Below are 14,414 nucleotides of genomic sequence, written 5' to 3'. Positions count from 1 at the left end.
CGTAAATTAGGAGATTTATTTCCAGGCGCTACAGTGATAAGTGGCCTGGCCCATCAGTATCTTTTCTTTCATTTATTCATTTTTAACTAAGAGCCCTAATGTGCTGAGGGCTCTCAGTGGGAGGGGCTTCGGGGAGCCCCCATAATGTCCCAGTGCAGCACTGGGCCGGTGCGTGGCCATGGCCCAGGATGCCTGCAAGGGGCCACTGGGGACACCCACGTCCAGAAGGTACGGGTGACCCCGAGGACGTGGAGACCACTGGCCAAACCCAGGGAGGTTCCCACGTGCCTCCGGAGGAGGCTGGGACTGGACTCGGTGTCTTCGTCACCACATGCAGGCCCCACCTGCCCTGTCACAAGGTTGTGAAGACCTCAAACATGACTGGCCGGCCTGGGAAGAAGCAGGTGGAGGAGAAATCCAGACATGAGACAATTCACTGGAAGAGGCAGAACAAATACCCGATATGCCTTTAAACGGAAGAAAATCAAGCAAAGATGTGCCACGGACTGACAATCTGAGGACCCCAACGCCGTCCCGCCGGCAGGAAGCGGGCCCCAGGGAAGCCTAGGAGATGCAGAGGCTGATTTCCTGCACAGCTAAGTCTGCCCTGGTCCGGGTCCTTGCGATGGTGTCTCAGGAGCCCGACACCCTGGGCTGTGCTACTCATCAGCCTCTTCAAGCAGCTGCTTCTCAGCTGGGAAATGGGGCAGGGACGCTAAGGCTGGGGCACTGCCTGGAGGACCCGGGACGCAGTATCTATGAAACGTAAATGGGCCTCATCAACGCATCCACAAACAGGTGCTGGCGAGGACTGGAGAAGGGGAGCCCTCGTGCCCTGCTGGTGGGAATGCAGCCTGGCGCAGCCTCTGGAAACCAGTGTGGAGGCGCCTCGAAAAATTAAAACTAACTACCTATGACCCAGCGAGTCCACTTCTGGGTATTTACCTGAAGAAATCTGAAACACTGATCCCAGAAGACACACACGTCCCTATATTCTCTGCGGTGGTATTTATAACAGCCAAGAAAGGGAAGCAGCCCGGGGGCCCGACAGGTGAGCGGGTAAAGACAACGAGGTCCCCGTGCACAGCGGAATGCTTCTCGGCCAAAAAAAGAAGGGAATCTTACCATCTGCCACACTACGGATGGACCTAGAGGGTGGTTCACTAAGTGGAATAAGTCAAACAGAAAAACACCATGTGATTTCACTTGGAATCCAGAAAACAAAATACATGAACTCCTCTCTGGAGGGGGTCAGCACATTAAAGAGCGAATCAAGGTGTTTGAGGAGGCTGAGTCTGCACGTGGCAATCCGCCTTCCAGTAGGGCCAGCTGTAAACGCTTGAGAACTTTCTGAAATGTTTGCCTCCAGAGCAGTCTGCACCCCCACCTTTATTTTTATTTACTTATTTATCTGGTGGCTGTGCCTGCCTTTCTGTATTTCTATTTCCCCGACTATGTGTCAGGAGAGATGCTCTCTGTAAATCCAGTTCCTGGCACAGAACAGCGGGTGCAGGTGCTGGTCCAAGGCTTTGGAAGGCGTCCGCTGAGAAGCAGCTGGGGACACGGGGGCCAGGCACACTGGACAGCGAGGTGGCGAGACCCTTGCTTTGGATGGAAGAATGGCTGGAAAAAGAGGGAAACTGGAAAAGAGGTGAGGGATGGGGAGAGGGCCGACCGGAGACATCAGAGCTCCGGGGAAGGCAGCCTGCGCCTGCATCACTTGCGTAAATACCGAGGCGACGTGACAGTCCCCTCAGGGGCTCCTCTCTCCCTGATCTAATGGCACTGCTATCACCACGGCACAGAAGGAGCGGGAGCTGAACGATGGCCAGGGCTGCTCAGCCCTGTGCGTGCGCGCGCGTGTGTGACAGCCACCATCAATAATTCACGCTGCAGCTGAGTGATGACCGAGCCGAAGCCAGCATCAGCACCCGCCCCAGCCGCCAGCACCTGCTCCGTCACGGGGAACTGCCTGTCCCTCTCTCTGCCTGGGACCAGAAGCACCTGACAAGCCCGTGACAAATGCTGACATTCTCCATCACCCACCCAAAGTCAAACGGGCCGCAGTGTGGGTGACCCACCCTCCCTCCCACTGTCCCCAGCCTTACCTCTGCCCCTTGTCCTCTGGGACACAGGCCTCAGCCCCACCTGCCCCAGCCCCCTGCAGCAGCCTATCAGGTGGGAGCCTCAGTGTCCAGCCCCGTGACCAGCCTTCAGAGATGTCCCAGATGCTTCTAAGAGCCGCTGGGCAGGATTCAAATGGGGCAATTCTTTCCTCCATCCCACCCCCACCGAATTCTTGGGGACCAGACTAGCTCAGGCGTGGCTGAGATTATCACTTGTTCTGTCCCCACAAGAAGATGAGGAAACGCAACCTGCCTGTGCTGAGGGCCTGCTGGGTGGTCACACACCCTCAGCCGGTCCCCACCCCGCTCACGGAGCAGATGCCCTGGCATGGGAGACGCCCAGGGTGTGGGGGGACCGCCCCGCAGAGTCTCCACCCCAGGAACTGGCAGGCAGGGTGCGGCCACTGACACAGGGGTCCTCTGATTGCAAACGACGCCCTTGCGCCATCGAAAAGGCCCATCTTCCCTGTCTTGCTCCTGGAGGGGCGAGGCTGCCCTGCCACTCACTGCAAACTGCAGACCCTCTGCCGGGGCGGGGGAGGCCGCACACAAGTCACACAGGCGACCCGTTCCATAGAGCAAAACACTTACCTGAACACACGGACAATATGCCCACCAAAATGTAAACAGTCTCATTCATTAAAAGTTTGCATTTTCTTCTTTGCTCTGTCCCACATTTTCCAAATTGCCTTCCATTGTAGGAGTGAGTGCACGGGGTGTATAGCTTGGGCCCTGGGACCGGGCGGCACCCCCATCTGCTCCAACCCGAGGCCACTCCCGGCCTCCTGGGGCCGCTCCCCTCTCTCCTATAAAACGGGGTTCTAACGCCCCTCTCCCTCCCGCCGCCGGCATTATCAGGACCCAGCGGGTCGTGCAGGTGACTTGCTGATTACACTCCGGCACAAGGTGACAGTGGAATGAGGGACGGCGCTCACAAGGAGCCTGCCTCTCTCAGCATCACGGGGCGCAGAGCATCCTCAGAGGCATATTTTTACAATAATTCAAAAGCCAGAGTGGGGGCAGGAGAAGGCAAACGTGCTCTCGTCTTCAAAGCACGGGAGTCGGAGGCTTGTGCTGAGAACATTTAACGTCTCCTGGAATCTGTCTTCATTTGGCGCCTGGGCACAGAGGCACCATGATAAACAGGCCGCAGCCAGAGTCAATTAACAAGCCACCGCGTGGGAGGGCTGCTCCTCCGCGTGAGCGGGGCTCTCCCTCACGCCCGCGCGCATGTGCGGTGCGTGCCTGTGTGCGGTGTTGCGTGTGTGTGTGTGTGTGCATGTGGTGGGTATGATGTGTAGCATGTTGGTGTGTGTGTGGTAGTTATGTGTAGCGTGTTGGTGTGTGTGTGCTAGTTATGATGTGTAGCGTGTTAGTGTGTGTGTGGTAGTTATGATGTGTAGCATGTTGTGTGTGTGGTAGTTATATGTAGCATGTTGGTGTGTGTGGTAGTTATGATGTGTAGCGTGTTGGTGTGTGTGTGTGGTAGTTATGATGTGTAGCATGTTGGGGTATGTGTGTGGTAGTTATGATGTGTAGCATGTTGTGTGTGTGGTAGTTATATGTAGCATGTTGGTGTGTGTGGTAGTTATGATGTGTAGCGTGTTGGTGTGTGTGTGTGGTAGTTATGATGTGTAGCATGTTGGGGTATGTGTGTGGTAGTTATGATGTGTAGCATGTTGGTGTCTGTGTGGTAGTTATGATGTGTAGCGTGTTGGTGTGTGTGTGTGGTAGTTATGATGTGTAGCGTGTTGGTGTGTGTGCTGTGTGCGCTGTGAGAGGGACAGACCTGAGCACGCCCCCTCGCCAGGACATTGGGACTGCCTCTCAGAGCCACTGTGCTGTCACCTGCTACACGGAGGTGTCTGTGTGAGAACGGGTGACGCTGAGGAGCACCTGGGTGGTCTGAGCCAAGCACCACCCTGGTGTCTGCCGGACCCCTCTCTCAGCTTCCCAGACACCCACCCACACGCCACTCCCTCTCCTCAGCCACGACCAAAGTGGGCCCTGCAGGAGCCACAGGGCCGGCTACCCCAGGGGGTGCCCGAGGACTGTCCCCATTGTTCACAAACCCCTGGTCACCATGTGCTGAGAGGGAGCGCTTGCTCTGGGCCGGAACGCAAGCCGACTGCATCGTTAGCCTGGAGCTCGTGTCCCCGCCCCCACGTCCTCCCCTTCGTCCTTCTCTACCTGTCCCTCAGCCCCCTCCAACTTCTTCCTGTGTCTTCAGCATGGTCTGGGTCCCCTGGGCTAGGCTCTCACTGGCCTCTAGGCCCTGGGACATGCCATGTCCTTCATCCGGTCACAGCCTGGACAATGGGGAGAACCTGGCACCCACGGAGCCTAAGGCTCGAAGCTGGGTTGGGGGCTCCCTCCATGGCGCTCCCGCAGCCCTTGGGAGCCCCTGTACTTATCACTTGGTGTTGTCACTGCTAGTGACCTCTTGCCTTACTGGACTGGGACTGGGGGTGGGCAGGTCTCAGGACAGAATGAGTCCTCAGTAAATACTGGGTACATGTTTTTCAAGTTGGACTGAATGGGCTAGACTCCATGGGGAAAGGATAAGTGGGCCGTGTCACCCACACGCTGGGGGAGCTGTGGTGTCTCCCTGGAGGGAGCGGTCCCTGCACATCCCGGAGATGACAACAGCCCAGTGTTCCATGGGAGGCTGTGCTAGCACAGATGTGGCAGCATCTCCTGTGGGACCAAGCCAGGAAGGCTTCCAGGAGGAGGCAGGTCTTGGAGGAAGGGGAAGAAACAGGGCCATGGGGAGCACACTCCTGTTTTTAATGGATTCCCAAAGCCTTGTCTAAATTCACATTTCATGCTGCTGGGAGCTGGGGTGGGTCTATGAGGGGCTGGTGGGGGTGGGGGTTCACACTGTTGGAGCTCAGGCCAAGCAACATAGAGCTTATATTTTAAAACATTTGCCAGCCTCCCCAGGATGGGCAGCTAAACCAACTGAACCCCCACCCCTGGCTGAGACAGAAAACATTAATTGCTTTTGCAAGCTCCAGAAAGATCATCCAACTTAATTAAGGTTGGCCCTTCCTGTGAACCCATCAGCTGCGGCAGGACCACAGCGGGAGGGCCGCTCTCAGTGAAGGAGAGGAAGCAGGCCCCGGGGAAGCAAGAACCCCCACTGATGGGGGCTCTGCTAACTGTTCCCGGGGGTCAGGCCTCCAGTGCCAAGGTCGCGCCGTGGGGAGCAGGGAGCCCAGCGGCGTCTAATTAATCCACTGTGCGCGCCCTGGCCTCTGGATCACCCCCTGCTCTCAATCACTCGGTCCTTGCAGTTCCCGGCAATTTAATTAAAGGCCCTGTCCCTGCACAATCACATCTCATCTCCCTCCGAGCAGCATTAGAGGAATCGGGAGCCACTCAGCTGCTCTGACTGCGGGTGTTTCCCCTCTCAGAACAGAAAGGGGCCAACAGGGTGACAGCACCCCCGCCCCCACTCCACCCACTGCCCAGCACGAAATCCAGGCACAGGGTGAGGGACGCGCTCTGCGTCCCAGGAGAGAAGCGTGGCAGGATCAGAGTGGCAGACCCAGCCCCCTCCTTCCCCTCCGTCCCCGCCATCAGGGGCTGTAATCGTCTCTAGAATGGCAGGGTATGTGTGAAAATTTAATGTGATGTGAGTGCAAAGGTCCTCGGTCTCTGGAAATCAAAGTAAAACACAAACACCTGAGCACTCCCGCGCCTGGCCCTGTGGACCCGCCATCTAGCTGGGGACCCAGTAACCTGCCGCCTGGGAGCTGCGCGGGCTGCCACCGTCTTTGCAAATGGAGTTGTGAAGGGACAGACACGCTTGCTCACGAGGAGCTTTCAGGTGACAGCGGAGCGGCAACAGGCCTGGAGTCCACAAGGCCGCGAAGATCTGTCTGCTCTTCACAAGGAACATTGGCCGGCCCTGCAGGGCTGCAGAAGCCTGCGAGTCCACCAGGAAGCCTCCAAGGGCCGGCAAACCGAAACGCGGTCCTGCAGCAAAGAGAGGCTAAAGGCCGGCTGTCGGGCCCCGAGGACACACTGGGGGACAGCGCTCAGCCACAGCTGACCCCTGCAGAAGGGGGTGACAGCCCCACTTCCAGAGGCGCTGGCGGAAGCTCAGAGAGGCTAAGCACCCGCCCAAGGCCAGAGCCCCACCGCAGCCCGCAGCCCTGATGCCAGGCTCCTCCACACCCCGCTGCTGCCTCCCTCCCCCAGGTGCCCGCCACAGGTCCCCCGGGCCCAAGCTGTGCACCACAGCGCAGGAAATGACCTCCGCGGCCACCCAGCCTGGGACAGAGGTGGGGGAAGGGCCCAAGGCACCAGCTCCCCAGCAACGCTCCCAGCCGCATGCACTCGGCAGGTAACAGACCTTCTCTCTGTCTACACCACGGCCAGGGACCTGAGTCTCATCACCCCCCCGCCCCTTATCAGAGAGACACCTGAGTGAGGCAAGAAATAGAAGGGGTGCATCCCAGGGCACCCCGCCAACAGAGCCAAGGCAGGAGCACAAGTCTGCTATCTGCCACCACCCCAGGGCGCGCAGGGCACCGGGCCTGTCAGAGAGGCAGCGAAGCCCGCCCGACCCCCACGCCCACCCCGCACCCCCTTCCTGCTCCTAGGGCAGCCGGCCTGCCTGCACCCCCCAGGGCAGCGGCGTGGGTCACCAGGAGGCTCCTGGCTCCCCCTGCTGGTGGACAGTCGCCACAGCGCCATTTCTCAGTTTCTCTAGTTACAAGCCTACCCGGACCTGCCGTCGTTCCCACTGGGGCCCCACGTTACAGGCTGCAGAGAGTCCACGCATCAGCGCACCCAGTGCAGCAAAGCACGCGGAGGGGCGGGGGCCGGGAGCCCAGCGCGCTGAATTCATGCCCCTGCCTCCCACGGGCCGGCTCTGACCTCCAGCAAGCGCACGGGCTCCTCTGGAAGCCACGCTGCCCCATCCGGGGGGCGGACGGGCAGCCACGGGCCCCCTGCGAGGGCTGGGGGGCAGGCAGGTGTGCAGAGCACCGCGCGCAGGGCTGATGCGACCCCGTCAGCCGTCTGTAATCAGTCCCAGCGGGTACACGGCGCGCCAGACGCTGGAAGCACGTGTTCCCTAAGGAGACGGGCCGCCTGCAGTGTGGACACATCATGAGAGGGAAGCGCCCAGAGGGTCACAGCCAGGTGTCACCGTCCCTCCGGATCACTGTGCCGGAGCCCCCTCCCCCTCCTGCAGACTCCGGGCCTCCTCTGCCCGTCATGCCCCTCCGGCGTTCAACACGGTGACTCTAAAACAAAAACGATGATAACCCTGAGAGCTACATAACCCTCACGACAACTTGACGAGCGCGGTGCGTCATGAGCAAACTGAAGTTCGGGGAGAGTACGGGATGGACCAACCAGGAAGGTGTGGAGCCAGGACGCCACCCTCGGACACCGCAAAGGTCCCGCAGCTCCCAGCACACCCCCGTGGCTTCCCGGAGTGCCCGCGGGCACAGTTACAGCGACCCCCAGGCTGGGCAGCCGTATGGACGCTGCCAACACGCTGTGACCCACAAGGCACAGACACCAGCCAAGCACCCCTCCCTCCAGGGCCTGCAGGATCTGGTTTTCAAGGCTCATTTCCATCCAGATGCTTGGGTAGGACGTGGGTGACCTTAAGTAACCACTTCAGGTCGTTCTGCCACCCATCTTTCCCCTGTTAGTTTCTCCTGTCGTCACCAGCTCCCTGGGGTGGGGCTGCTGCCTGGGACACCTCTCCATCACCCTCAAGTCTGGGTCTGGAGTGGTCCAAAAAGACAAGAGAACAGAAGGACCGAAGCTGAGCGCAGGAGAGGCAGCAAATGCCCAGGGCACCTGACAGCCTCCCCTGTCTGCACAGACCTGCCTTTTCCTTTCTGCCTGTTCTGTGATAGTTCCTTCGCCTGTAAGAAATGTAACCACTGTCACCTACCACAAACCGCTGGAGCCTTCAACGGCAGCAGGAAAGGTGACCGTGATAGATTAGGATTTTTAAAATCAAACCAAACGTGTCCCCATCACGGCTAAGAGAAGGGCTGAGTTGACTTGGAAGTAATTTACGTAGAAAATTTTGTGATCTGTGATAAATTAAGTCCCCCTCCCTTCAGCAAACTTTTTTTTCTCCCAGCAGAGTATTAGGCCACTGAACTGAGTCCTAAGTACTCCCTGCTGCACCTCACACCATCACGACGGGGAGGACCCTGAGGCGGGCCTGGATTCCCTCCAAGGTCACGGTGGACAGTTCCTTCACTTTGAAACTTGAAAGGGGTGGGTGGGGGAGAGGGATTTGAAGTCACACAGTCTTTCCTCTCCAGCCTTGAAAGATGGAGCCAAAGGACAAGGGAAGAATCACCAGTGGCAACAGCTAATAAATTTTGAGTACTTATTACAAGAAAAATTAATTTGCTGAATTGGCCCTGTAGATACAGGTTATAAAAATGAGTCACTGTCTCCTCAAAAATGCAAAACTCAGGAGCGCGGAAGGCACAGGGACTCCTCTGCATGGCCATGTGCGGTTGCCACCTCCTCACTGAGCACTGTCCCCAGGGACCAGAGCCGACCCTCCACCCCTGACACTGTGCTGAGCCCATGACAGATGTCATTTCAGTGCATCTTGCTACCTCTGGGGTGTTTTCGGAACGCCTGCAGTATCGTCATGACACAACAGGGGAGAACACCGCCCCCCTCCGTCCCTCCCGCCCGGTGCGGTCCTACGTGCATGCAGAGGCCCCGGCTCAGTGAGCTGTCAGCACCTGGCAGGAACATTCCCCCACTGTGCCCATAAGCGCAATGGTGAGGTGACAACTTTCCCAGTGACGCAGGGGCCAGCACTGGAGTCAGGCTCGGGTTGTCTGTCCTGAATGTCTCCCCTCCAGGACCACATGGGAGCCGGGGCGGTGGGTGAGTCCACAGTGCAGCAGGGTTGGTGTTAGGGTAGCTGACACATAACACTGGCCAAAGAGGCACCTGGGGACAGAGCCTGGGGCCCTGGGCTTCCTCCCCAGCCCCACAGGCTGGTGCCCATCTCCCACCAGGACCCGGATGGACTGCCTCTGACTGTGGGCTGGCCCTGGGCCTCCACTGGCTCCTGGTCACACCTGCTCTTGCCTCGTGGCCACACGATTCCTAGGCTTCCACTCCACGTAGTGGAAATTGGCATACTGCTCCTAACCCTCCCCGGAAACTGACCTGGCCCCCCACACCCTGCCCTTGCTCTGCTTTGCTGGCGACAGGGCTGGAAGATTACAGGGAGGCAGCCTGACACAGGGACCGTCGTCCTGGATTCAAGCCCCAGACACAGCACTCTGGCCTCAGAGGTCACCCACTGCAGGTTACTCAGGGCGCCTGTTTTCTCGGGTGTAAATGGAGCAGAAGATGGGGCAGGGGGCACCTTGGTTATGAGCGCCAATCTCTCCTGGGCTCAGATTCTAGCTCTGCTACTTCCTGTGTGACCTGAGCTAGTTTCCTAACCTCTCTGTGCCAATATTCTGCATCGATAAAACGCCACTGACAGCACCTAACTTGCTGGGCTGCTGTGAGGGTGAAATGAGAACACCCATCCTGGCACAGAGAAAGCGCCGTGGAAGCACCGTAGGAGCACCCACAGCTCAGTCATAAGACACATGTGGATGTGACGATTAAGGACCCCAGGACGGGACCTGCCACGCCGTAGGCACAGGGGACGCATTATAAAACGGGGAGGAGCAGCCCAGTCAGGCTTTCGGCACCGACCTTCACGTCTTCTGCACAAAATCCTGAGCAAACAGGTGGGTCAAAAAGTCCCTGAGTAAAACGGCCCAGGGGACATCAATTGCTCTGATTGTGCCACGTGGCCCAGAAAAGCCAGCCCCCTCCGCCAGGAAAGAACCCTGGAGAAGCAGAACCCCTGCCCCACGCCACCCACCCAAACAACCGCAGGGGGCCTGTACCTCCCACAGCTGAACTTTCCACGTTTCCAGGGATTCGGGGTCGGCTGGGGCGCGGAATACAAAACTAACCAGCCTGCTGCGCGCCCTGCTGTGGGCAGACGCTCCCCGGGCACCGCCCTGCAGGGTGAGGGCTTGGCGACTTCGTGACACGCAGTCCGTGGCTGGAACACCGAATGGCATAAACGGCCATCCCACTCTTTCCTCGTTCCACGCCCAGCGCCCCGTTAGGGCTCCTCACCCGTCACGTGCTCTGCCTCCGCCCTCGGGGGCCTTCGCTCCGGCAGCCAGACGCCCAGGCCCCGGGGTTCCAGCAGCAACAGAGGCACGGGCGGGAGTCGGGCCCGAGGCCGGGCAGCCCACCCCGCCCCCCGTGTGGCCTCGGCCTCCCGCAGGCTTTGGTTAGTGTCTCCGCCTCCAGACTCACCTGCGTCCCTCTCGGGGGGCGGAGAGCTTCCCTGGCTCCGCACGCGTGGCAGTGACGTGCGTCCCGGGGTGCTTAGCAGGGCTGGGCCGGTCCCTGTTTGTCCCCGGGCTTCATCACTCGCGTCAGCAGGTCACTGCCACCAGCCTGATGCCAACAGGCGACCCCAATCTGGGGTGGCCGTGAAAGGAGAAGCTTCACTCGGGTAAACAATTTGCAAACGGGAAACAGCCCCCCGGGGAAACCGAAGGGGCGCTCCCCGCAGCAAGGGGAAGGCCCCCTTATAAAAGGCCTGGTCCAACTAGCGCTGTTCTGATTGGTCAGAAGCAGGCGTCCCAGTCATTAGGAAGCCACTCTGATTGGTTGGTCAAGATGCAAATGAGCCTATTAGTCAAAAGAAGACGCCAGAAACTCCATGAGGTTCCCAGGGCTTTTCCCTCTGGCCTCCTGATTATGGGTTTGCGCTGTTACCCGCAGGAGTCCTTTTTGGCAGGAATATTCGTTCTAGGGGTCAACGCTGGCCATCTCCCGGGCAGCTCATGTTCAAGCCTCGATCGCGCGGCCCCTGCTCTGCCTGGACCCAAGGTCGCGGTCGGCACCCTGACACACGCGGGAGTGCCTGCTCTGCCCCTGCAGACGCGCCTGCCCACTCAGCGGCGGTATTTGCGGCCCAGGGCTACGCATCGGCGGTAAGGTGCGTTCCTGGTTCGTAGCCCGGAGCCTGGCCGCTGGAGGTCGTCAGTCTTGGCTGAATCGGTGAGTGAGGGAACGCACAGAACGCACCGTGACAGGCCCTGCTGGGGACAGCGCCACGCAGGGTTAGACAACATCGGACGTGACCACACTGCTCACAGGTGAGCGCAGGATACGGACCTGCTCGAGCTGCCATTGGCCACGGGACTCTCCTAGGAGCCCGCCATGAACAAATACCGTGTTCCTGCTGTGTGCAGTGCCACGTGCTGGGTGCTCTGACAATGTATCAGTTAATGTTTAAAACAGACGAGGCAAATGGGGGGGAAATGACTGACCCCGCTTTACAGATGATGGACCTGATATTGATGAAGGTTAACCAACAGCAGCACCAATCACAAATGTGGAATCAGCATTCACACCGAAGCCCGCCCACCTCCCGGGCACAAGGCCCTTGGGACCTCAGCTTCGACATTTAAAGCCACTTCTCCTTCATATCTATGTTCAGCTTGTGAAGTACACAAGGACTTCAGGGGACTCTGCAGGTCCCAGCGTGTCCTCACTGAACACCAGCCCAGTGCCGATATCATTCTTCATGTGGGGTTACAAATAAAATAAGATCTTTAATGACTTCAGGGTCACCGATGATGTAGAGAAGCGGCACATGTTGGCTACGCAATCTCGGAAATCATTGCGTCCAGCTTTTGTGGCGATCAGCCTGCAGAAGTGACCAAGCCCGGACTCGGAGCTCTGTGGACAGGTGTGCAGCCGGGAGCCCCTGCTGTGTGGCTGGGCATCTACTCCTCGGTGTCATGCACCCCCCCCCCCCCCCCGCCAGTTCTGGCCCAAGGCCCTGCGTCCGGGGATCTGGGAAGGGCAGGCTCCTCCCCTTCAGCCTCACACGGAACCCTGAGCACATTCAACGAGTCTTTCCCTGTTCTGTGTTCACCTCTGTCTCTCCTACTCGACGGTGACCCTCTGAGGGTGGAGTTGGAGGGATACTCACATTTGTGTCCTCCGTGCCTAGGAATACAAATAATGACTGACATTAACAGAGTGTGGGCCAGGCACTCTGCTAATGGCTTCAGGGCTTTTGGCTTTTACGTGTATCATCAGACCCATTTCAGAGAGGAGTAAACTAAGACTCAGATGGGCACAGGAATATGCCGATGACTCAGGTTAAGGACTGACAGCGGGTTCGAGTCCAGGTTCTCTGCCTCCAATCTGGATGCCCAACCATCCCAGCATAGCTCCCCCGACAATGTTGCTCGGCCCTTCACACCCCGGGTCTATCAAATGGCCACCAGCTCCCCACAGTTTATTGAATAAAATCTATATCCGTTCTCTCAGTTCTGGTCTTCTAGGTTCCGGCTTCTGACTGGTCTTTGTGCCTTTCCCTCAGCTCTGCCCACCAGCCAATGGAGTGATATGGCTCACTGGTGTCCCCACGCTGTCCCGCTCCCAGGGGGCAGCTTCACTGTCACTCTCCTTTGGAATTCCCTCCCCCATCGCTCACCCCAATCCCTGCAAGTGCGAAGCCTCTAGTCTGCAAAGCCCTGATCACCGGCCGCCTCCACCAGGAAGCTCATCCCACGTGGGGAGTGTCCCTCCTTACCCTGAAGAACTGATGCGCTTCTATCCTCCTGCCTTAGGGCGAGCTGTCACCCCCAGGGCTGGGCAGGGCACAATAGGACCCACCCAGGTGTCTCCAATGCTGTGCCCAGAGCAGGGGCTCAAACAGGTGTGGGACTCACCTGAGCCCCGGACAGAAACCTTAGTCAAACAAGGGCGTGTCATGCAGGCCCAACTGCCAGTTCCAAGTGTGCACCAAGGGGCGCTGCCACGTGGGGGCTGGCGGCAAACCAAACGCTGGCACGGGACATAAAGGTAAGACCGCCGACCTCCACCTCTGGGCCCCAGAGCAAATCTAAAAGCTTTAGAGGGAGACAGGACATCTTGGTCCACACTCTGAGGGCCCTGGGTCTGGGGTGGGTGTGTGCTGTGTGGGGCCCAAATCGAAGATCTCGATTCAGGGGTGGGAAATGTAAACTGTCCAACCTAACAGAGAACCAAACTCAGGCAGAGATCAATTTTATTCTATCCATCTCGCCTCCTTAGAATAGGAGGCGAATAGTAAAAAGTGCAATTCTTTTTAAATGCAAAGGAGTGCCGAGACTGGACGCCGGGACCCCAGCTGGGATGGCAGCGGAAGAGCCTGCCAATGGCGGTCACCTCCTGGGACGAGCAGCACCCCGACAGGGGAGGAGGGCATAACTCATGAGCCTGGGCCCCTCCTCGTTTCCCCCCATGAGGTGACCTCTGCGATGGCCGTCTCCCGTGCACCCGGCTGCACAGCAGCCCCAGGTGAAGACGCGGCACCTCAGTGGGGTCAAGGAGTCGGGGGCGCGGCAGGAGATGCTGATGGGGAGTGCGGGGTCTCTGAAGCTTGAGGGAGAGGGCCATGCGGCGTGAGCCGTGTTAGGAGGACGGATGCACAAGTGGTCAGAAGCAGACCGTACAGGTAAGGGGCTGTGTGTGTGCTGGGGGCGGGGTCCTGGATTGCTGGTGATGCCAGTCGCCTTGCCCGCCCAAAGCAGGACAGGGAGAGCCCCCCCACCCCGCCCGGCGGCCGACTGATGGGCAGGGCGCACCGAGGAGAGCGTCGCGGAGGGGGCGCCGGTCAGCAGCCGCCCCGCCCCAGGCCGCGGGGGGCCCTAGAGCTCCTGCGCCGGGGGCCCCGCGGGCTGCTCCCCCAGGGGCTGTACGGCTTCCTGCACGTAGACGATGAACTCCGAGGCCTCCCCGCCCTGCGTGTAGACGGTCACCGTCTCGATGCCCTCCACGTCGCCGGAGGACACCACCAGGTGGTGCTGCTCCGCCTGCTGCAGGGTCTCCTGGATCATGACCGTGTGGTTGGCGCTGGGCTCCTCGTCCGTGACCTGCGGGGCGAGAGAAGGTCACAGGCGTCCTGTGTCCGGGCCCAGCTGCGACCGTGGCACCACCGCGGCCGCTCACGGAGCACCCGGCCCCTGCCAGAGCTCGGCCCTGCTGCCTGCGCTCCTCCCCACGATGCCCTGTGCCCCCCCCCCCCCCCCCCCCCCCCCCCCCCCCCGGTGGATGCAGAGCGGCGCTCAGTGCCCATGGCGCCGGGCCGGGGCCCAGCTCCGGCTACCGGGGGAAGCCCAGCCCTTTCCTGGGCGCCCCGCTGCCCCCCAGAGGTGCGCGGGTTGCCAAGGGCATGAGGTTAGCGGCCTCGCA

At 59.5% G+C, this 14,414-nt stretch overlaps 1 protein-coding gene across 1 annotated transcript in view; it reads right to left on the bottom strand.

Moving 5' to 3' along the window:
• Positions 1–13,231: 13,231 nt before the first annotated feature.
• Positions 13,232–14,414, bottom strand: part of ZFAT (zinc finger and AT-hook domain containing) — an 86,536-nt gene continuing 85,353 nt past the window's right edge. Inside the window, exon 15 of the mRNA XM_090283332.1 lies at positions 13,232–14,095. Coding sequence (XP_090139458.1) covers positions 13,871–14,095 — 225 coding nt within the window. The 3' untranslated portion in view covers positions 13,232–13,870. The remainder of the gene's footprint in view (positions 14,096–14,414) is intronic.

Source organism: Furipterus horrens, unplaced genomic scaffold (genome assembly GCF_987537825.1).
Source record: "Furipterus horrens unplaced genomic scaffold, mFurHor1.1.pri manual_scaffold_7, whole genome shotgun sequence".
In the NCBI taxonomy this organism is placed as follows: Eukaryota; Metazoa; Chordata; class Mammalia; order Chiroptera; family Furipteridae; genus Furipterus; species Furipterus horrens.
The sequence above is the reverse complement of the archived record's forward strand: the minus strand, read 5'-3'. Positions and strand labels throughout refer to the sequence as shown.